Raw genomic sequence first — 23,323 nt, forward strand, 5'->3', positions numbered from 1 at the left:
ACCAATCAGATTGCCGTAAAGTGTATAGCCACAAAGAAAATTTAATTATAATTGTATTGAAACAGTTTTGAGTTATGTGTTATGTGACAGGTTTTATAGAAAACAATTTGAAAAGAAAAGGAAAGGGATGGTTGTTTTATTAAAGATGAAGTAACATTTAATGTAATGAAGCAGATTTCTGGAGGAAAATGACCCTTAAATGTATATATATATATAAAGTGGAACATTCAACATTTTAAAAGCTGTTAATACAACAGCTGTCTAATACAGACATTAAAAACATTTATTATACAGGATTGTTAGTAGTCCCATATCCTATAGGAAATGTACACTACTGTAGGTGTTCATATACTAAATTGCTATTATAGTTATGATTTTAATAACAGATAACTATTTTTCACAATAGACATTCTATACCACTTCTGCCTAGCTCTTCTCACTTCTCCAAAAATTACTTCATTTGGTTTGTGGTTTAAGATTGAGATTCTGATGAAACTTGAGATGTGTTGTTTGAGACAGAGATTTGTTTATCACACAGACAAAGAGTGACCTGGAGAGCTGCATGATTCAGTGGAAGGAGTTTGAGACCTGGCAGGAGAAGTGCGCCGACTGGCTCAAGGAATCTGAGAACAAAATCCGCAGCACAGACCTCAAGTCTACACTGCAAGAAAAACAGTCACAGCTCGAAAGATTAAAGGTTTGTTGAAATTGAAATATGTTCATGCTTAAGGTATATCAAAGACTGGTATGTGCTGATCTTTCTGTGGGAAAGTGCTTATAAAAGATCTCTTGTTGATGATGAAAAAATGTAGCAGGTTTTCTCTAAAAACTACATGTCACAATTACCAAATGTTTGACATCCAGTAGCTGATGATTAAAAAAGCAATATACTCTAATATGTCATTGAAAAAGAACTTTAACTTTGGTTTGGTGGCTTTGTTTTTATTTGATGTCTTCCTTAATTCAGGCTCTGCAGACAGACGTTGGAAACCATCAAGGTGACCTTGACTCACTGAGTGATGCAGCCCAAGACTTGGTGCAGCTCAGCACAGACACGAGAGTTGTCAGTCAGGTTTCCCAGCTGTCCACCAAATACCAGATGATCAACGTGAACATCAAGGTGAGATTCATTCAGACATCTTGATCATCTCTCAAATTATGTTGTGCGATGAAACTCCTGTAACTGGACACCCATGTGACCAAATAAAAATCCAGTTTTATGGGGTTTCTGGTTAAGAGAGGTTATGGTATGTACTGATTTTTTAAAAGGTTCCATGTAGTGAGGGTCCAGTTTTCGGGGTTTGTTTTTACTATATTACATATTTCCATTTTTTGGTCTGCCTTTTTACTCCCCAGTTATATCAGTTTTGTAGTTTATTTGTAGTTTATTTGTAGTTTATTATTGATTTATCATCTTTTTTGACATGGATAAATAATGAGTATGGTTCTGAAAAATGTCCTTGGCATAAATAATACATTCTAATGAGTGTTCTGGTCTTTATAACAACCCTCTTTTTCCACAATTTCTGAAGCACATGTTGTGGATGAAATCATTTCATGAGAAGAGAGGTTGATGTACAACAATGGAATCATTGGTTAGAATAATCAACAAAGAACAATAAAATGTCATGAGTGGTGTTATTTATTATCTTCTAGTTGGTATCTTTAAGTATAGACTTTCTTACCAGTCTTAACCAGGAGTAACAGATATTTAGAAAACAGATGGATAAACTGTCCATGTTACATGGTATAAAAAGTTAATTTAAAGTAATTTTGTTAATGTATTTGTAGGAGCTGTGTCGCCGCTGGGAGCAGTATGTTCTGGACCACGAGTCGTACATCACTTCTTTTGACCAGTGCAGGACATGGCTGAGAGACATGAAGGACAAGGTTTCCGCGGTGATGGACGTAAGCGGTGACAAGGGTACAATACAGGACAGACTGAAGCGAGTCCAGGTCTGTTCACAGATTAATCATATCACATGTCATGTTCATACAGTATTAATGTAGTAAATAGTGAAATATTAACTGTCAGGATAGTATTTTTCAAAGCAAAGAACTGCAACAAAGGATTTTTCAAAATTGTCCATGAGGGTTCATTTGGATGACAAGATAAAAATCAATGTGCTCTAGAGGCGTCGTTAAATAGACTTTACTTTGTATCTGGAATGGACATTATTATCAGGTGATTGATATACAAGGTTTTCTTTATAATAATAATAATAACCCAACAATTTCATAAATCATATTGAGTATATGGGCTTACCATTGAAATCAGTATCCAAATGGCTTGGATTCTTGCTTGTGCAGAGATATTTGAATGTAAAAATGGATTTATTATTTTGATTGTCTATGATTCTGAAGGTCACAATATTATCATTATAATTCTGTATAATTTTGAAGGTAATTGTATGATTGTTCTAACACTTTGATTCTGTATGATTCAGAGATTGAAAACATTTAGATACCCTATGATTCTAAAGATAACATTCTGATTCTCTGTGATTCTGAAAGTGATGACAAAAATTATCTCCGATTCTAAAGATGTTAAAAATATACATTTATCATTTATTATTCTCTATGATTCTAAAGATGATAACATTTTTATACTGTATGATTCTCAAGATGTTAATAAAAAATTTATGATTTATCCATCTTTATGACAGGAGCTGATGTCTGAGAAGGAGGAAGGACTCCACATGCTCCAGATTGCCCTGGACAACCTGCAGGTTGTGTTGCCCAACACGTCGGTGGGCGGCCGTGACAGCATGCGGCGCGAGATGCAGGCCATGCAGCAGGACTATGACGGTCTGTCCGGGGACCTCAATGAGGTCAAACTCAAGCTGGACGGCTGTCTGGCGCAGTGGACAGTGTACGACGACAGCGTCCAGCAGCTACAGCGCTGGCTCCACGACCTCGAGACACAAGTCCAGACCGACTCACAGCTGCAGAACACACTGCAGGAGAAGAAATTACAGCTTGACAGGGTCAAGGTTAGAAAACTGTCTTTTGTTGGAATCCATGTTGTAAATGATGGTGCCAAAATTTTGTATTTTTATGTATTATCAGTAAAGATATTGTGTTTTAGGAGGTGCTCAACCATGGTTAGGTGTCCTTAAACAGTCATGCATTCATTCCATATATCTATTAATTCATCCATTCATCTATTACATATGATATAATGTTAATATCAAGGAATCTTCTTTTTTTAAACTACAGCATAAATACCTCCAAAATAGTGATGTTCCTTCCTGCAGTATCTGATGTTCATTACACATTAAATGTTTACAATAGTAATGCAATTTGTTTCGTGTCTTCAATCCTGATGATATTTTGTTTTCAGGTGTTACAGCTGAACATCAATTCTCAACAAAGCACCATTGACAGCATGAATGACAAAGCTCAGAGTTTGAAACAAACCAGCAAGGATACAAGTCTGAGCAACCAGATTACGGAGATTATTTCCAGATATGAAAAGCTTGGAGCTAAAACAAAAGTAAGCATATGCTGTTCTTCCTCTAGCTTGCAGGTACTTCCTGTAAATGTCTTTACTGAAATCTTAAATTTTAACAATTTGCCAAGTTTAGTTGTAGAAAATTAATCAGAAAGAAGGTCTCTAGCATTCTTGCACCATTTTGATACTTCATTTTCATGCTCTGGGTGTTTGTCGTCTTCAAAAACATACATTGAAACATCAGTTAGATTCTTGGCTGGATATTCTGTTATAGTAGTACTAAATTTAAACATTAGGTTTAAATAAAGTTAAAATACATAATGTCATGTATTTATAATACAAACTCAAACCTGGCCTGGTCCTTAGACTCGAGACTAATAGAGTCTGAGATGTCAATGTCATGGCAAAGTCATACAAATTGTATACGTGTGACGTCATTAGAGATTGAGTCTGGACTCTAAAAGTTTTATAAGCATGGCCCCTGATCTCTAGTTTTATTTGTGAACCCTATATTTGATGATGTCATCTCTGTTGTAGGAGCTGCTTCAGAACTGTGACACGAACCTGAGGAACCACCAGCTGTATCGCGACAGCTACGTCGACATGACGGACTGGCTCGCCGCGGCCATGGATCGGCTCAGCATGTGCAGTGACATCCGCGGAGACCGACATGCTATCGAGGCCCTGCAGCACAAAGTACAGGTACAATAAATATAATAAAGGAATATAATATTCATTGGGGTTTTTTCATTTGGTATTTTCATTAGTCTGAACCATTTCACAATTTATCTACAAAGAAACGTAGTGAAATAGTGACATATTACCTACCTACTACCTACTATTCCTTTCTGTTTCTTACTATTTTCTAGGAAAGAACTATATAGCATGGATGATCGGTTTAAAAGAAATATGTTAAAATGTCTGTAATAAAAATGTCTTGTATTTAGTTGTTAATGTTCTATTTTTCTTAATATGTGTAAAAAGAGAAGTTTGTTTTTAAATTAGCATTTAAATTGCTGTGGCATTAGATGTGGATGTACATTTTGTTCATGAAGTAAAGTGCATTGTTTTAGGAAATTGTTAACACTGTGGACACTGGGAAGCAGAAAATGGAAACAGTTAGAACTAAAGGTGAAAGCATCCTTCCACAGACGTCCAGCCATGGCCAGGAGCTGATTAAAGAGGAACTCACCATGCTGGCTAATGACTTTGCAGGGTTTGAGTCTAATCTGGCTGACCTTGTCAGTACACTAGGTGAGTGGATTCTGTTAGTCATTTGTATGTAGAATTTAAACAGACATGTCTAGTTAAATTATAATAGACTGTGTCATTGATAAACACTGTGTGGCAGGTTGTAGCTCAGCAGCAGAGTGATCACTTGCGGTGTGATGGGCTGTAGTATTTATCACTATCAATGTTTTTTTCATTCCTGCTAGTGCCTCATTTCAGGTGTATGATAGGGATGTGTGTATATGTCAACCTGGCTGGTAAAATGCACATACCTAGGCCACTGCTACCAAGGCTTATAACACTTTTTAAAGTCTAGAGTCTTGATACTTCAACATCATGGCAAAGTATACAAATTAAATGTATGTGATATCATTAAAAAATCTAAATTTTATGAGCTTCGGCCAAGATATCTTGGTGATTTTTGTTTCATTTACTACTAAATATCAAAATAACCTTGCATTAGACTCACAATAGCTATAGTTTAAAAAACAAAAAAGTGTTATGTTGTCATTAAACTAATATTTCTTTCCTTTTCTTCGTAAATAACATTTTTAATTTGCTGTTTACAGAGAACCTGCATGACCAGTGGCAGCGTTACGAGGTGTACTACGAGGAGCTGAGTCAGTGGATCAAGGACATGGAGGCCAGCATGAAGGCCGACTCGGAGCTCAAGTCCACCGTGGAGCACAAGACCATCCAGCTGGAGAAACAGAAGGTGATCATATCAGCTGTGCATGTACAGCTGTGCATGTATTTGTCAGGAAATTTTCAGGAAAACGTGGATGATGCAATTAAAGGGACATTCCTGAGTTTGTTGCAATTTTTAAGATGTTAGCGACTAACAGAGACTTTTTAACGATTGTAATTACATGTCAAATATATTTTTCTGCATAAAATATTAGTGGCTGTATATTAAATGTGTTTCTGATTGTTCTAATATTTCTACTAGGTTATATCAAGTTTTTTTTTTCGTACGTACAAAATTATTTGAAGACAAAATCCAATTTGGGCTTCTTACAAATAATAAGATTGCCAGAAACACATTGAATATAGAGACACTGATATTCTAAACAAGAAAATATATTTAACATTTAAGTTTAATTGTAGAAATATTTTATTAGTCGGAAACATCTTACAATGCAGCAAACTCAGGAATCTCCCTTTAAGTAATGAATAAAACAACATATTTTGAAAACATTTGCTATTTGTACAAATGTATCCAGCATTAAATCGTGTCTTCCATGAGTAAAAAAAAAACACTTTCTAAACTTTAGTGTAAATATCTCATTTTTTAATTATTGTGAGATAAAACATACATGTCACATTTAATTAACGTGTATTAAACTGTTATTAAAAAAAGAGCTAAACATCAAACTAGACAAATTTGCCACAATGATGCAAATTTATCATACTCTTATTTTTATTCATCTTTCCCAGAATTGTTGTTTTTCCATTAATCTACAAGTACTTATTTAATTTTTATAATGTTCTTGTATCTTTGTTAACATAATTTGAATATTTAGACCCTGTACATCTGTTTTTCAGAATGTCCATGAGGAAATCATTGAGCAGCAGACAGCGTTTGACAACCTGGCTGAGCAGGCCCAGATTCTGATGCAGTCATCTAAAGACAGCCGAGTGTCTACACAGCTCACACAGATGGGCTCTCGATACACCACACTCATGACTCTCTCCAAGGTGAGACTCTTAATACACATTCATTATACCCCTCCTGCCCCAGAATTGGCTTCTGCTGATGTCAGTAACCAAATCCTGGGTGGGAGTGCCTGAACCCTTGTGGCTATGGGCACGTAAATAGAGTTCCCATTCCCATTCCCATTCAATATACTTCAGGCAGGATGTAGTTTATTGTTAAGGTGCTAGTCTCAGCAAGATTTATCACTTTTGGTAGACTCAGGGGTTTTTTTCCAATCAGTGCCCAGGCCGATGAGCCTGGTATGTGCTGTCCTGTCTGAATAATAGCACATTAACAGTTACTTGCTGCTGGTCAGTGAAAGTAATAGACTAAGCAGTGCAATAATCTTGTTAGACACATGTAAAGCAGAGTTCTCATTATGCAATTAATCACACCAACTTGTCACGTGATTTGTCGGCTCTACGAAAATCGGAATGTATAAGACTAAAGTTGTTTTGATTTATGTGTTCTCATAGTACAATTTGATTGCATGTGACAAGTCGGTGTGACTAATCGCATAATGAGAACACAAATAGATTAAGTTTAAAATGTGCTAAGCTATCATTGAACATACATTCGTTTCCTTGAATATGCCTTCAGGCTGTACTATTAATTTAGGGTTTTTTTTTTTTTAATTCTGATTAAACTGGCATCCATCAGCAAACATTTGTAGCTATTTATGCCAGCTTTTTGCATACTATTCATTCATGTGATTTTATTAATAAACTTAAGTTGTTTGGTAATTTAATAGAGAAAAGATTGATCCTAATTAGATATGTTATTAATTGTGAGCGTGTTTTCTGACTCTGATCTGCCTTGTGTTCAGGATCTGATGAAGCGTTATGAACAGCACTGTCAGGACCACCAGCAGTACAGCGAGGTGTACAATGAGGCCATATCCTGGCTCCAGGCCACCCGTGACAAGCTGTCTGTGTGTGCCGACACCTCGGGTGACCGCTACACCATACAGACACAACTTGAGAAGTTACAGGTATGTTTAGTATCACTTATTTTTTGTTTTTAGGACTTTGGAAATGTGACATAAAAAGCTAAAATTTTATTTTGGCCAAAAACCTTTATCCTCAGAGCAGGCCGGAATTAAAATTTCGGATTAATTTTAATATGATCTAACAATGAAGTATCTCATTTTAAAACTAGCTGCTAGTTATATCTCTTTTTTTTTTACTGCAGGAGTTCAATGTGATGAAGGAGGAAGGTCAGGTTTTGATCCACACTGCCAACACGTGGGGAGAGAAGACGATGATGAACTCGTCTGTGACTGGGCGCGAGATGATTCGGGAGGAGCTCCAGCAGCTACAGACGGACTGGGATGAGCTCGTTTCCGAGGTGACGGACACCAAGGTGCTGCTGGAGTCATGTCTGCTGCAGTGGACCGAGTTCAGCGACAGCCACTCCAACGTACAGAAGTGGCTCAAAGAAATGGAGAAGAAACTCCGAGAAACGTCACCCAAAGCAGACCTCAGTGAGAAGAAAGGAGAGCTGCAGAGAATAAAGGTTAGTGTGTTTGTGTGGTGTTTGTAATTAACAAATATATTATGTGGATGTTGTTGTATTTGGCTATCAGACCTCGTCGTTTAAGGGGAGCTATCAGTCTCGCTCCCCATCACTTCCCTTGTACTTTTCAGAGGTGTAAATTCTCCTCGGATCAGCTGTTTTCATCTCATGGAACATTGCGTTTCCTCACATTTTAATTGTCCTTTCCTCCAAAATGTATCAGATGGCACAGATTTTAACTTAGGATTTCAAGAATTTCCGGGACCCCTCTAGATTTCCTCTTTTTTACAGTTCACCAATTCCCACCCCTGAATGGTTCAAGGAGAGTAATTTTTAGGTCTTCTCTTAGCATCTGAATTTATATGGTATCAGTATGGTATTATCTTGAAAGACTTCGAATAATCTTAAATTTGAGCAGTATTTGATTACTCCTCAGGTTATTTGTTCATGCCATGGTCTGGGCTATTGTTGATTATGAAGTAGGATTTGGTTCAGTGGTAAAGCCTCTGTCCATGTGGTCATAGCATTGAATGACTCGACCCATTTTAGACAGGACATTTCCTCTAAGAGCATATATGTGGAGATTGAACTAATTTGTAGAGTTGAAAAGCTGTTTATGTACAGCACTGAACCTAGGAATAATTACTAAATTACACAAACTTGATTATTGTTTTACTTTTTAAATTATTTGCAATAAAGAAAGTGTTCCAGGTTGGACAAAAACGAGACCCTTATAAATATGAAATGGCCCAGGCCTAATCTGTGACTGGAGTCTCAAAGTCATTGTAGGTGTCTTCCTGCCTGTTGGGGGACAAAAGTAGCTTATGTATGGTAGTAACATCAAGGGACAGTTACAAACTTGCAGTATATTTAATATCTAATAGCTATTGTATACCTTGTGTTGAAACAACCATTTTTTCAATTATTATTTCATTTACTAGATTACATGATTATACATTCAGTATTAGTAAATTATGTATACGGTAAACCATTTCCTTGGGAACAGTTAACCAACATTAATGACTATAGCAGATTTGACATCACATTTTTCTGAATGATCAATGCTGCTGTTAGTATTGGCTGGTAGAATTAGTTTTCATACACACTATTTGGGATGTACATAGTGCATGTTTTTAGTTGTTTTCATATTTACAGGTGATATATCAGGATATCGTGTCCTATGAGCAGATGGTGGAGTCGATGACTGTAAAAGCTCATCATTTGGCTGAGAAAAGTCCCGCAAGTCACACTACTACCGACACATCTCAGATAGCTGGTAGATACCACACTGTCAAGGAACAGGCTAAGGTAATTGCTTCTGACATCTGATTTTGGTACTCCACGACTGCTAAATCAAATTCTATGATATGTACTGTCATGTGTGTATGAAAAGTGCATGTAAAAGATCCCATTGCTGCTAATGGAAAAATGTAACAGGTTCAATCTGAAGATGATGTCTCAGAATTACCACATGTCTGACATCCAATAGCCAATGATTAATTAATCAATGTGCTCTAGTGTTGTCATTAAATAAAACAAACTTTATCTTTTGATCTTTGAAACAAAAGCATTGCAGTGTCCCATCAAAGAAAACATCATGTAAAAAAGATTCTATCTTTTCCTGATTTCTCCAGTTTAAATATTTTCTTTTATTGCTACAATTTATTAGAAAATTCTTTTTGTTTTACAACCGAACCAACTCTGGACATCCTTGCCAATTTCGATGTTAGTATTTTGCTAATAAAGCAGTAACTTGTGTCTTTAATGTGATTTTTTTCAGTAGAGATTGCTTAGTTCTGTAAGCCATCTGTAGCAAGATTCCTACTCTTAACGTATATCTTCGCCTATAAGTCGAGGATTATTTTACAGGTAAGCCTTCGAGACAAATTGTTAATGATGTATCTTATTTTGTTAGGAACTTCTTGCAAAGAATGAGCAGTATGTTGCAAACCACCAGGACTTCTTGGACAACTGCAACCAGTTCATCATGTGGCTGCGTACCGCCATTGAAAAATTGGCAACCTGTTCAGACACGTATGGAGAGAAATCTGCCATCGAGGGAAAAATAGAAAGAGTTCAGGTAAGAATTTGACATCCTGTAACAAGTCTGGTAACACTTGTAATCTTTATACACTTGATATTTGTTCAGTTGGCCTGATGTTTGTCAGTCTTTCCACCAACAAAACCCATTACTGTATTCTGCAGTCAAGGATTAATACTACAATGAAGTACTTTAGTATTACATAAGGTAATCTCACACCTGCTTCGTTGTTTATTATGCAAGCACATGAGTAGAAAGCTAGTGGTACTCTTACTAGTAATAATAATTACCTGCATTAGTGATTCATTTTGTAGATGAATGTCTATTGCTGCTGTCAGTTTTAGGTAAATATGAGAGGAACAACACACAATTCAGAGAGGCATTTTGTTGATATTTTTATCTGCAAATATTTGTTGTTAAATAAATGTAAAACATAAAGTTCAAAATAAATAATAATATTTAATAGTTCACATCATTGTCTTAGTGAAGGTGCTTAAAATAATTTTCAATTGTGTCTACAATATTTACAGGTTTTAAACACTTTTTTTTTTATTTGATCAGTTTTTATGTTGAATGTTAAATATTAATAAAATAAATAAATTTAGGCATGACAAACATTTATTAGATAATGTTATGTAAAATAGTTATTCATAAAATTAACAAAAATACTAAAAGAATAATTCACTTTCACTGTTTATAACTTGATTTTCCTGCTTATTTCCAACTAATGTTCAAGTATTCAGCTATCTGAGCTGTCTGTCCAGGACAATTAATTATTGGTTAATTGTTAGTGATTAGTGACAGAGAACTCCATGCAGTAATGTTACACTTCTTCATTAAGCTACTAAAACTCTAGGTAGGAAGCCAGTACCAGGATTTGAACCTACCCGGTAGACCCTATCTTAAGACTCATTGCTTAAGTACTAAATGGTTCATGGTTCACCGATAATATTTTATATCCACATAATATATTACTGGCACAATGCCTGGCCACCACAACTAATCTGTTAACAGGAGATTAGGATTAACATTGTTGCAAATCAGTCCTCGTTTGTCAACATCAACTTCAGCTCACTACACTTGCTGAATGACAGTCAAAAGACTGTAAGTAACAGTATAATGTTATGTCACTTCATTTGGTAAATGGCAGTCAAAAGACTGCGAGTACCGGTATAATGTTATGTCATTACACAAATCTGCGGTTAGAGGTTGTAGCTGGCACAAAGTCTTGTGTCTTCACTGTGGTGGAGCAGTGCATGGTGTCGGATGCATGGTGTCGGGATTAAACATAAAGGATGGTCAAGCTAGTTCTCTCCGTGGACACAAAGGATGCCCTCGCCATTTCTGATGTTCAGTATTTTTCCATATTATTGTGTTTTACTTGTTAGTTCTTCATGTTTTAAGATTGTATATACAGTTAGTGTTTGTTATTTTGATGTTGAAGGCATGAAACCAACAAGCTCAAGATAAATGAAAATAATAGTTATCTATGAAAATTACACAACATGACAACTTCTTGACTTACATGTATATCCTGGGCTATTCGGCTATTATAGGTCAGGATAAGGACATTTGACTATTTACAGTTGTGGATCAATTGTTTTGGACTGCATTCATGTTTTAGCTCTGGGGTGTGATTGTTCAGTTTGCTTATTAATTTAGTTTCATGCTTCTGTCAAATTAAGGTTCAAGCACACTGTCATGTGTACACCTTTTAGATATCTGAGCTGTCTGTTCAAGACAGGAGTTCATGGTTAGTTCTTGGTGATTGTCCCAGGGAAAGTGCATTTTCTTCTAGATGTTTTATCTATTTAAATTATTTTGTTTGCAAATACATGTTTTAATCTGAAATCATTCAATTTGTGGGAAATCAGAATTTTTATGTGTTAGATAAATGCTGTTGAAAGGCATGGCAATATAATCAATATTTTCAAAATGTAAATTTACATTAACATTGTACATCTAGCTTTGTTCCTTAGACCCTATAAATGTATAAATGCCAGGTTGCAGATCTGCATAAACAAACTCACAATTGAAAAAGGAACATCCCCAACAACTGGCATTGGCACAAGTGAAGCAATAAATTAAATGTCCTCTATAATTTTAATTAAGTTAACTGGTTTTGGACCGAAGTGCTAAAGATGTCCTATTTTGAAGTATGGTGCAGAGGTTTTAGCTTGTTAAAGATCGGTACATATTTTGTCTTTAAATGATAATCACATCTATGAAGTCATAGGTCACAGTTTTGACGAGAACACATATTTATGACCATTAATTATTGAACTATTTTCAAGTGTAAGAAGCGTACATGATAATTTACAGTTATTAAAATTCATTGTTTTAGGCTCTGGTACAGAACTTAACCGAAGGAACCCAACGACTTTCTCTTGCAACCAAATCAGGGGAAGCTACTCTACCCAGCACATCACCAAAAGGACAGACAAAGATCCGCCATGAGCTTCAGACAATGCACAAAGACTTTGATGAATTCCGTGGTCAACTTGTTAAGGCTCAGTCTGACTTGGAAGTGTGTCTGTCACGATGGGAGGAGTTTGAAGCAAGTTTCCAGGAATTTAACCAGTGGCTGAAAGACACTGAAAACATGATGAGGTCAGAGTTTGACCAAAAGGGCACAGTGGATGAGAAGAAACACCAGTGGGAACAATATCAGGTAGGTGAAGCCTGATTTAGCTTTGAGAACAACTGCTGAGATCTGAATGTGAGATTGTCATCATAAATGTTTTAAAGATAAGCAATATGTGACATGTAAAGTCTTTTTGTGTCAAATTAGATTGAGTGTAGACTTCATGGTCTTGAGCTGTAGCTCTGAGATATACTGATGAGTTGAGTTGTGTAACAGAGATTGTTATCATGATTGCTCTAAAGATAAAAGTAAACTTGCTTGATCCTTTTGCAATATTATTTCTGACTCAAGCTTAATGTTTTGCTTTAAATAGATTCAAATCTTTAATGATGTCACATTGGTGAAATTAACATTGGATTGTCATTACATTAGTCTGAAGAGGTTCAAATTGCTAACTCGTACAGCATGATACATTACATGTTGATTATATGTTAGCATTCACATTATCATTTGAGGTATGAAGAAAACTTGTTATTTTGTGGCTTTAATATCCTAAATAATAAATTAAGTTATAACTGTAGAACTTGTTTTTTTTTTTCAGCATCGTCTTGATGACATTTTGTCTCACCAATCATCCCTGGACTGTGTCAGTGAAAAGGGACAAGCTCTCCTGGAGACCAATGCTGATGCAAGGATTTCACATTCCATCACTCAGATTACCACCCGCTATCAGGCAGTCATCGCTCATTCAAAGGTAAAACATTCTCTGGTTAACTTTTCTAAGATTACTTTAAGACTGTTGGTGGTATGACAAAACATGAAACATTGTTTGCAGAGAAATTAATTTTGCATCATTTCTTTGTTGATTTAATGGCCAGTAGCAGGTTTCTTCTTATCACTCAAGGCTATTTACAGTGGCATATCTGCAGAAAATAGCGCCTATAGCAAGCACTGAAATTGCACCCCATACATCTGATTTTTTTTTTTTTTACACTATCTGAGGATGGCTTGTCCGACTTTAATAGAAAGTGCTCAGTGGCACCCCTTTCAAGTGGCGCCCAGGGCATGTGTCATACCTGCCATACCCTAGGTACGTGACATATTTGGTTTTATCTAATAGATGCAGCTTATTAAGCAATTGGATTTAGTTTGCAGTTAGAACGATTTGTCTATTTAGTTAATACATTTTTTAAATTATTACAAATTATGGCCAAGCTACATTTTTGAAACATTGAGTTGAACATAAATGTGTTTTCTGTTTTATTTGTTTTCAGGACCTAGTCAATAGTCTAGAAGCATCATACAAGAATCATGCATCATACCGACAGAACAAGTCACAGTTTGGAGACTGGCTGGTAGAAATCAAACGCAAGCTTCAAGAAGTTGAAGATGACCGTGGCACCAAAGATAGCATTGGAGAGAAACTAGACCACATTGATGTAAGACTAATATTACTATTCATTTTTTATCTTTTTCTTTTTCATATTTTTCATTAAAGGGACATACCCTAGTTTTTAAACATTAAGGCATATTTTTTACTATTAGAGCTGTTTTTCATAACTGAAATCATCCTGGTGTTTTTAATATCACAAAATGCATTTCTGATATTTTTAAAAACGCACATGTTTCTGAGAAGTAACAGTTATGGAGTTGAGTTTTAGTCTATTTTTAGAGGGTATTTCCCCATTTCAAAGTCACAGACTCATGTTTCATTCAATTGTAATTTCATCCAAATGTGTTACAGGTTTGTAGATTAACTAAACTTAGTGTTAATTTTCACGGGTTTAAACTAGGGTCTGTCCCTTTAAATCAAAACCAAGTGGGTGATCAACATGTGAATGTCAGTCTGCCCAATTACATTGCACTTTTTTTAAACATTACGTTAACTTAAGTTAAAATATTTTATAAAATTAGAACCATTGCAAAGTGGAAATTGTGGTACAAAAATAGCATTCAACATATTTTCGATTGCAAATGAATCTGGTTTAGCCAGACAGTGCAAAAAAATACTAGGCTTGGTGGTTTTTTTTGGTCTTTACATCAAAATGAATGACCACATTGATAACCAGTCAAATCATTGACAATCATTAGCATTTACTTGCTGTTGCTGATGAATGATCCTATTCTGATTTAACAGTCATGAACAGTTTTTATCCATTATATTTATATAACTTAACACTTCAACATTAATGTATGCTATGGGTTTTTTTTATTTCTTTATCTTTAATATGGTTGTCTGCTTTGAAATCTACTGCATTTTATTTGGTGTATCAACAGATACAACTACAAATGAATACCCTATTTGTTGTATGCATAATAAAATGAATACCCGTACTCTCATATTTGCATGTGTTAATGTTGACAGTAATATTTCAGGGTCCCCTTGATATGGTAAGAATAAGCACAGTGTGTATGTGATTACAGGAATTTTTGCAGTGTTTGAAAATTTGCATACTTCAGAAATACATAAAAAGATAGATTATATAAATTTAAAATTTAGTTCTTATAGTGATACTTGACTTTTAATGTTTTTTTTAAATCAAAGACATTCCAGACTTAGAGAAAATTATAAAGAATATTTCTTACACACCCGTTGGTGAGAAGACCATGCATTATTTTTTATAACACATAGTTGTTTACACATGTACGTGTGTTAACAATTTCAAGACGTACGACTGGCTGCTCCTAGGTGATGACCAGGTCACCAATGCCATACATCCAATAAAAAAACATTATGGTGGAATGTGATGTATAGTTAACCTGGCAATCATATAAGTCAACTACAAGTGCAAAGGGTTGTAAATATCTTTTAGTCGATAAAGATGTTAATTTTTTTTTAAACCTGGTTTTTGAGAATATGTAAGAAATAGAATAATACATTTGTGTCCGTTAGATACCATTTATCTCACAACTCGTTGTTTAAAAATGTATCAAACTCACTTTCACTCATTTAAAACAACTCGTTGTGAGATAAATGGTATCTAATGGCCACTCATGTATTATTCCCTATTTACCTTTGTACATGAATTAGATGCTTGTGAACTTCCACCAATATATTTATTATAGTTTGTATAGTAAATCTTAAGTATTCTTTGATTGCCTTGCCCCAGTCTCCATCGTAATGCACGTAACACTGCCAACCCTTCCACCATTCCAGTCATTATCTTATTATAAATTAGGTTTTCTATTCCATAGAATGACACCAATGCACTATGTTGATTTGAAAATGCACAAGTTATTGAAAAACATTCTTAACATTTTGTTTTAAAAAACGTTGGAATAATGTTTTGTTTCTAATATACCCATGTTCTATGAAGTTAAAATGTTTTTGTGGTTAAAAGGTGGGTATGTTTTTGTATCAGCATGATTGTATATATTGTAAGTTGTTTCTTGAAAACTGAAAAATATTTAATTATTTCCAGTCTCAATATAGTTCTTGTTTCAACCAAACAAAAATTACAATAATTTTGAAATTTATTTTAAAGTATTTTTGAAGACCAATACTTGAGCTGTGCGATAGATAAATTTTAATTTGCCATGTATTTTATTTCCAAAAGGTTTTTGGTGGGAATTTTTCCAAATTGAATCTGTCTTCTTAATTACTTTCAAACTTCCAGTTCAAGTTCAAAATTACATGAATTCCATCAACGAAACATAAAAGACTGTTTCCATTGCTATGAGTATAAACAATTTTTTTAAACTTTGCCAAAATATTTAATATGGTACTTCCCATTTTTGTACAAAATTGGCAATAGGGTAATCACTAAGGGGTATTGACTTTAAGAAAAAAGATACATATAAATAATAGACCAGAAAACATTGAATGATCAGTTATTGAGTTAACAGATAGCATTAATACTGTTTGGATTTAATTTTTAAATCTTTATTACAGCAAATGCAGGACTTTATGGATTATGGACATAACCTTCTACGAGCTTTGCTGGAAAGTTCTGAAAAAACTCAACCCTCAACCAATCAAAAAGGCTGTCACATTATCCGACAAGAAACGGACACTGCCAAGAGTGAATATGAGGACATACTCACCAAGATGTCACAGGCCAGACGCAACCTGGAGAATGCCCTGACTCACTGGAGTGAGTTTGACCGGCTCTACTCACAACTCGAGAGATGGCTCACCGACTTGGAAACCAAACTGAGGATGGATCAGGATTACAAAGCAGACCTTCCAGAAAAGAGATCTAATCTGGAGAAATTTAAGGTTTTTATTGTTTTATTTATTTCTCTGGTTTATCATTAAAACATCAATTTGGAAAAACTTAAGGTTTTTATTATTAATTTTTAATAAAGAGACTCCTGAGTTTGCTGCCAGTGTAAGCTTTTTCCAACTAACAAAGCATTTTTAACATTTAGAATGTTAGTGTCTGGATATAATACATTGTGTTTTCTAATAATGTAGTACTTAAAACTTCATTTCATTATACTTTTTTCATACATGCAAAATTATTGAAAGGTAACATCTGATATTCTAATCCAGAAAAGTATTTTAATATGTAATTTTAGTCATTAAAAAGGTTCTGTTAGTTGGAAACATGTTACCGTGGCAGCAAACTCAGGACAATTTTTTTAAAGCTTGATATTAATTCAGCCTCCAGTTTTAATTTCTCTGGTTTATACATAAAAAACACTTATATTGTAGGTGTGATTTCTTTTTGATTTTAATTTCTCTGGTTTATACATAAAAAACACTTATGTTGTAGGTGTAGGTGCAGGTGCTTTATCCTCGCTTTGTTTTTAATAATTTCAGGCCATTGAAAGTGATATTATGGGTCACCAGGATATCTTGGATAAACTGCGCGAAAAAGCTGATTTGGTCAAAGACTCTGCACCAGGAAGTAATTTGGCAGGGTTGTTGTCAAGGTTTCAGAATGTAGCAGCAATAAGCAGGGTAAGCATGTACAGTAATATAATAAAAGGTATAATTTTATTGTAAGTTTGCATAATGTAGATGCAGATATAAGATGAATATTTCTGGCAGGGTATTCATTATCCTTAAAAATATGAGAAAAGTAGTTTGCTATATTTACCCAGTGGAGTGAGGTATATAATTTCATGTAGAACAGTAGGTGGTGATGAAGAACGCAGTATCCACTGAACCTTTTTCAATACTCTTCTCCAGGAACATTTTGAGTGTTTCGGGTTTTTTAAATTTTGAGATTGTATTCACTGAAATCCAAGCATGACTGAATTACTGATTGAGTCTTATGTTTTTTCTGACAGGAAGCCATGGGAAAGGCCGAGGAGCAGGTGATGTCCCATGAAGAATACCGTAAAGCATACATCGGCTGTCTAGACTGGCTGGCAAATACCAAACATCGACTGCAGCGACTGAGTGACTACTCGGGTGACAAGAGAACACTCCAGGACAGACTGCAGCAACTCAGGGTGAGTAGAGTAATAGAATTGGTAGCAGTTATTATTATATGAAATTTAAAAAAAATTGATATAATTTTATTTGTCAATGTTTCATTACATGGTTATATTTAAAAGTATATATAAAAGATCCCCTGTTGTGTTTTGTTTTTAGTAGGTTGAGCCTACAACAGCAAGTTTCTCTCATTCCTCCTGCACTGTCTGTCTCTCTCTCTCTCTCTCTCTCTCTCTCTCTCTCTCTCTCTCTCTCTCTCTCTCTCTCTCTCTCTCTCTCTCTCTCTCTCTCTCTCTCTCGCTCGCTCGCTCGCTCATTCTGTCTCTCTCTCGCTCGCTCGCTCATTCTGTCTCTCTCTCCCTCTTACCAAGAGCTGTTGTTTAGAATGTAGTGAGGTGTTATTAAAGAAATGATCTTTATGAAGTGGAATGATTTAATTAAAATTTACTATAATAGCATTAGCGATGTTAGACTCTCCAACAAAATTGCCATTTCTGGGGGTTTTCTATGGAACAGTTATTAACTGAACATTTTATATATTGGAAAAATATAAAAGATCTCTTATGCATCAACCATTAACCTTGGACAACCAGAAATCTTATCTTTTATTTTATCTTGAACCCATTTGTCTTGTACAGGACTTCAAGTCAGATCTACATACCGGTCAGGATATGGTGAATCGTGTTGCATCTCTGGGTGATCGACTCTGCCAGACTACAGCGCCTCGAGGACAGGACATCATCCGTCGCGAGGTCCAGTCACTGCGGGAAGACTGGGGAGCTTTCTCAACCGCCGTCACCGATGTAGAGAACAACCTGGAGTCCTGCATCTCCAACTGGCTGGAGCTGGACGATGACCACACCATCTTGTTGACCTGGTTGACCAAGATGGAGAATGATGTCAAAGGTTTGTCCGAGCCCCGAGCGAACCAGGCACTGAAGATGAGACAATACAAAGAAGGAGAGGTTTGTCATTGATGTCTTTGATGCCAGATAATACAAGTGTCTTGTTTTTGTTATTGCAATATGATTTAGCTAGTAAATAGGAGACGCTCAAAATTGTTTCTCTATGAATCATATTTGATCAGTCTCAATTCAGATTAAAATGTCTAGAACAATGTCTAGAACACAGTGCAAAGAAAAGGTTTGAGAAGTGAAACTGCCGTATTTTATTGTAGATAAATAATAGATGTAGAGGTCACAGATCCAAACCATAGCAGATATTTGATCAATTTGAAAACATTAAAATGTCTAGCATATTGAAATAGATATTAAATTAAAATTAACAATGCATTGATAGAAATCTCAGATTGCAGTTCACAATGCATTAATATTAAAAAGCTATCACAATTAAAAATAATTAATGGCATGGTGGTCATGCTGGATATATATATTACTTCATATTTTAAAGGAATTTATAAAGTTATATCATTAATACTTTAGAATATTTTCTGGAAAATAAAACTTGACATCAATAATAAATATATAATGTTTCAAACATTGAATTATTTGATACAGTTTATGGATACTCACAACTTGTATTTCAGGATCTGTATGATGACATTATTGCCAAGAAAGGAGCTCTGGACAAAGTCCGAGAGAAGGGCGACTCCATCGCACAACGCAGCAGTGATCCTCGACTGTCCAACAGCATGATGCAGCTGTCAACCAAGTACCAGTCACTCTGCTCTTCAGCAAAGGTACTCACATTACTGATATACATTTGATGTAAATCGGGTTCACTGGCCACTGGAACTAGATTAGTTTTGGGGGTTTTAACATTAACCTTAGCACATGTTCGCAATGTGTAAATTTCTTGAACAACCATTGGTATCTGCAATGCTTATCTGCAATGAAAAAAACTTATGTGTATAAATTTCACTACTTGAGATTGGTTGCGAATGACTTGGAATTTATATGCACATATTTTTTTATCAGTTTTGAAAACATATTATTACCATAAATAGAATATATGCAGTTAAAACTAATTAATATCAAGCATCAATCAGGGAATGTGATTTTTGAGCCTTTTTGGAATAAAATAATTTCATGAAGAAGACTGGAATTAACCTGAAATGTTAATAAATTACCACCAAAACAAATTAAAACAATTCTTGCAACAGCATTTTAATCAACTACCTCTGCGTCAGAAATTCGTCATAAATTACCTTCCATTTATGTAATTAATTATTGAATTGCCTAGATATTTGAAGGAAGTGATTGGTAGTTAAAAGATGTTTAAAGTTCAGTTTCAAGACGTTTATTTGTTTTTTAGCATACATTCAGCAATTCTTTGTGATTTTAAAGATATTTGATAACTCACCTCCTGTATTTCAGAGTATGTTGCAAAGACTGCGAGATAATCTCCATGACCAGCAGTTGTACGATGACTCTCTGAATGCAGCAGCCAAATGGCTGTCCCAGACACAGGAGCGAGTTAGAGTGTGCTCCGACACATCCGGGGACTGGCATTCCATACAAGACAGAATAGAAGACATTAAAGTAAGTCACCAAAATCTGTTGTATTGTTTACGAGTGTTTCATTATGTCTCCCATTGCCTAACCCAATAAGGCTGGTGAAAACTGGATCACTGTCTATAGCTCATTTACTATACATAATTTAAATTATTTATAATTATTTAAACTTGTGTATAAAATAATATTTCATATTCCAATATCGTATTTAAATCTATGATCCATTTCAAATTGTAGCCTCACTAAGTGATGGACACAACAAAATCAGTATTACCTATTCTTCAAAATAATTTTGTGGATTGAGAAGCAATCTTCTTCAAACAAAATGTAAATATTGAGAAACAATTCTAGGACATAGGTATTGATATAACTTATGTAGTTGTTTAATACTTTAAGACAGGAAACCAAAAGCTGCTCGTGAACCTGACTATCAGAAAGCATATTATTTGTTGTGAACAGAAATTGACTCCTGCTCCCTTGAGCTTTGATTACATTTAAATTTTATTTTTCTATACTCAAATGTTTAGATAGTTTACAGTGCTGTCAGTGCTGTCACATTATGTGTGACTACAATATTCTTACATGCAAGCACCTCATTTTCACTGCACAGTGTACTGATTTGTTATTGCAATAGGATTTAGCTAGTAAATAGGAGATGCTGATATAGTTCAAGGCTCCAAATTGTTTGTCCATGAATTGTATTTGATCAGTCTGAATGCAAGTTGAAATGTCTAGCACAAGATGACACAGTGCAAAGAAGAAAAGGTTTGAGAAGTGAAACTGCCTTATTATGCACAGTGTACTGACTTCGTTATTTCCCATTGACAGGACGTGACATCCAGCATGGATGAGGGCCTCCAGAAGGTGAACTTTGTGTGTGACATGGCCGAGAAGATCCTGCCCAACACGTCGAAGGAGGGCAAGAAGCTGATCGAGGAGCAGGTCACGGACCTGACCAATGACTGGGAGAAGCTGAACGACCTCATCCACGAGGGCTCCAACATGCTAGAGGGTGTGCAGCAGCGCTGGCACGAGTATGAGGAGTACTATGGCAGCATCGTCAAGTGGCTGGCCGACATGGAGAACATACTGAGGCAGGAGCCCGAGGCGAAGACTACACTGGCGGAAAAGAAAACACTGCAGGATAAGTATAAGGTAACAGAAAGAAAGAATAAAGGATTTTAAAGCAGTTGGAGCATGCTTAGCATGTAGATGTGATGGAACTGGTGAGGGCTGGCTTCTCTCCCTGCTTAGGCTAAATATGTGTTTAAAAACACACCATTTATTAATACGAGGCCCATGTGAAATCAGTTATATTTGTTTTCCCTAGGGTAACTACATTGTATCTCTCAACAGACTTGAAATGACTTGGTAGGACTGCTGTTTGATTTTCAAATCTTTGTCTTTTTGTTAGACAATTACAAAGTGAAATTCACTTTGTGAGTTAAAATAATCATATGTAAAACACCAATTAGCCATCGGTAATGATAAACCTTTTCATTTGACTCTGTGCTTTGTTAGGAATATTTTTAAAATTTTGTATTTTATGACCAATTTGGTTCTGCTGAAAAAACTGTCAATTGGTATGAAGATGTTTGTTATAAATCTTATATTTTCAGTTGATTCTACAAGACATTGACACCCACCATCGCCTTGTAAACGAGCTGGCTGACCGAGTGGCTAACCTTGAAGCTCTGTGTAGCAACCCGGAGGTGTCGGCCTCACTTGCTGACATTGAGAACAGATATGAAGCTGTCAGAACCAAGGCTCGGGTACAGACATAGAACAGTTTTATTACACACTGTTTATACAGTCACAATACATCCAGAAATAACTATGTTCAAAAATAAAAGTCTATGAACCATCTACAGTAAAAGCAATGAAATCTGCTTACACTTGATTTTCAACTATTTTCAGCAGCAAAGGAAATTTTATACACAATTAACTATGGACATATTATGACTTTTGATATGACTTGAAATTGGTAACACTAAAAGAATGGATCTACCAATTGTTGATCAGTGCTGCTTTATAACACTCTTTACTTAAATTAGCTTTGAAGTAAAAAAAGAAAAAGACATTTTTTATGCAAAAGAAAAAGTATTTAAAGAAAAGAAATTGGTTCTACTCTAACCAAATAGTAACTACAATTGTTATTAAAGGACTAACATCTTCAGGAGAAGCAATACACCTTTTTAAAAACAACCAGCGTAGTATGCTTGAAACTTGATTTCCATTTCTTTTCTTTTGTTCGATTTTACTATTCAGTAATAATCAATGTGTGGTTGTTTAGTTAGTGAAATATTTTGTCATTCACCATCCTGAATTCAAATGTCTATAATGACCATTTTAATACTTTGAACTTGTTACTTAGGTAAAGTTATTGTGAAATGACTCTGAACTCTTTCATGATTAGCAAATGGTGGACACCACCCAGAATGCCTATGAAGATCACCTTGAGTTCCACGAAGCTCAGCAGGAAGCAGAGAAGTGGCTGCTGCAGATGTCATACCGTCTGATGTCTCACAACTCACTCAATGTCAGCTCCCTCGAGATGACCCAGAGACAGATTGACAAACACAGAGTAAGTGTGCTGCTGTCATATTGATTTCAGATTATTTCTAAGTTGAAGAGCATCATCATGTTGTACTAGTCTTATATTTTGGAATCAGACACTCAACCATTCCTCATAAATTTTCTATAATAATGTTCTTATGTACATGTATTCATTCTTTCATGTGAAGTAAATATCAGTTTATTTGTTGATATCATGCTTGTTAAGACACCTTATTGCTGCCATCATGGTTACTTAATCATTCCCAACTTCACAACATTTGTATTTGATAATTGGAATTGTAATGCATCATTGCTGGAATGTCATTATATTATTTTCATGCTGCTAGATCTATTTCTGGCTGTTGTGATTACATTTTTATAGACTGA

At 35.2% G+C, this 23,323-nt stretch overlaps 1 protein-coding gene across 7 annotated transcripts in view; it reads left to right on the forward strand.

Moving 5' to 3' along the window:
- Positions 1–23,323, forward strand: part of LOC121371466 (nesprin-1-like) — a 191,958-nt gene that overhangs the window by 22,618 nt on the left and 146,017 nt on the right. For all 7 annotated transcript variants that reach the window (XM_041497379.1, XM_041497381.1, XM_041497385.1 and 4 more), the window contains 25 exons: positions 539–697; positions 968–1,120; positions 1,792–1,956; positions 2,667–2,993; positions 3,344–3,496; positions 3,992–4,156; positions 4,528–4,708; positions 5,254–5,399; positions 6,230–6,382; positions 7,207–7,371; positions 7,572–7,895; positions 9,051–9,203; positions 9,811–9,975; positions 12,281–12,607; positions 13,122–13,274; positions 13,795–13,959; positions 16,413–16,739; positions 17,286–17,426; positions 17,759–17,923; positions 18,545–18,871; positions 19,453–19,605; positions 20,243–20,407; positions 21,209–21,535; positions 22,000–22,152; positions 22,797–22,964. In XM_041497379.1, the coding sequence (XP_041353313.1) occupies positions 539–697; positions 968–1,120; positions 1,792–1,956; positions 2,667–2,993; positions 3,344–3,496; positions 3,992–4,156; positions 4,528–4,708; positions 5,254–5,399; positions 6,230–6,382; positions 7,207–7,371; positions 7,572–7,895; positions 9,051–9,203; positions 9,811–9,975; positions 12,281–12,607; positions 13,122–13,274; positions 13,795–13,959; positions 16,413–16,739; positions 17,286–17,426; positions 17,759–17,923; positions 18,545–18,871; positions 19,453–19,605; positions 20,243–20,407; positions 21,209–21,535; positions 22,000–22,152; positions 22,797–22,964 (4,980 nt within the window). The remainder of the gene's footprint in view (positions 1–538; positions 698–967; positions 1,121–1,791; positions 1,957–2,666; positions 2,994–3,343; positions 3,497–3,991; positions 4,157–4,527; positions 4,709–5,253; positions 5,400–6,229; positions 6,383–7,206; positions 7,372–7,571; positions 7,896–9,050; positions 9,204–9,810; positions 9,976–12,280; positions 12,608–13,121; positions 13,275–13,794; positions 13,960–16,412; positions 16,740–17,285; positions 17,427–17,758; positions 17,924–18,544; positions 18,872–19,452; positions 19,606–20,242; positions 20,408–21,208; positions 21,536–21,999; positions 22,153–22,796; positions 22,965–23,323) is intronic.

The sequence above is a fragment of the Gigantopelta aegis genome, chromosome 4 (genome assembly GCF_016097555.1).
Source record: "Gigantopelta aegis isolate Gae_Host chromosome 4, Gae_host_genome, whole genome shotgun sequence".
NCBI lineage: Eukaryota > Metazoa > Mollusca > Gastropoda > Neomphalida > Peltospiridae > Gigantopelta > Gigantopelta aegis.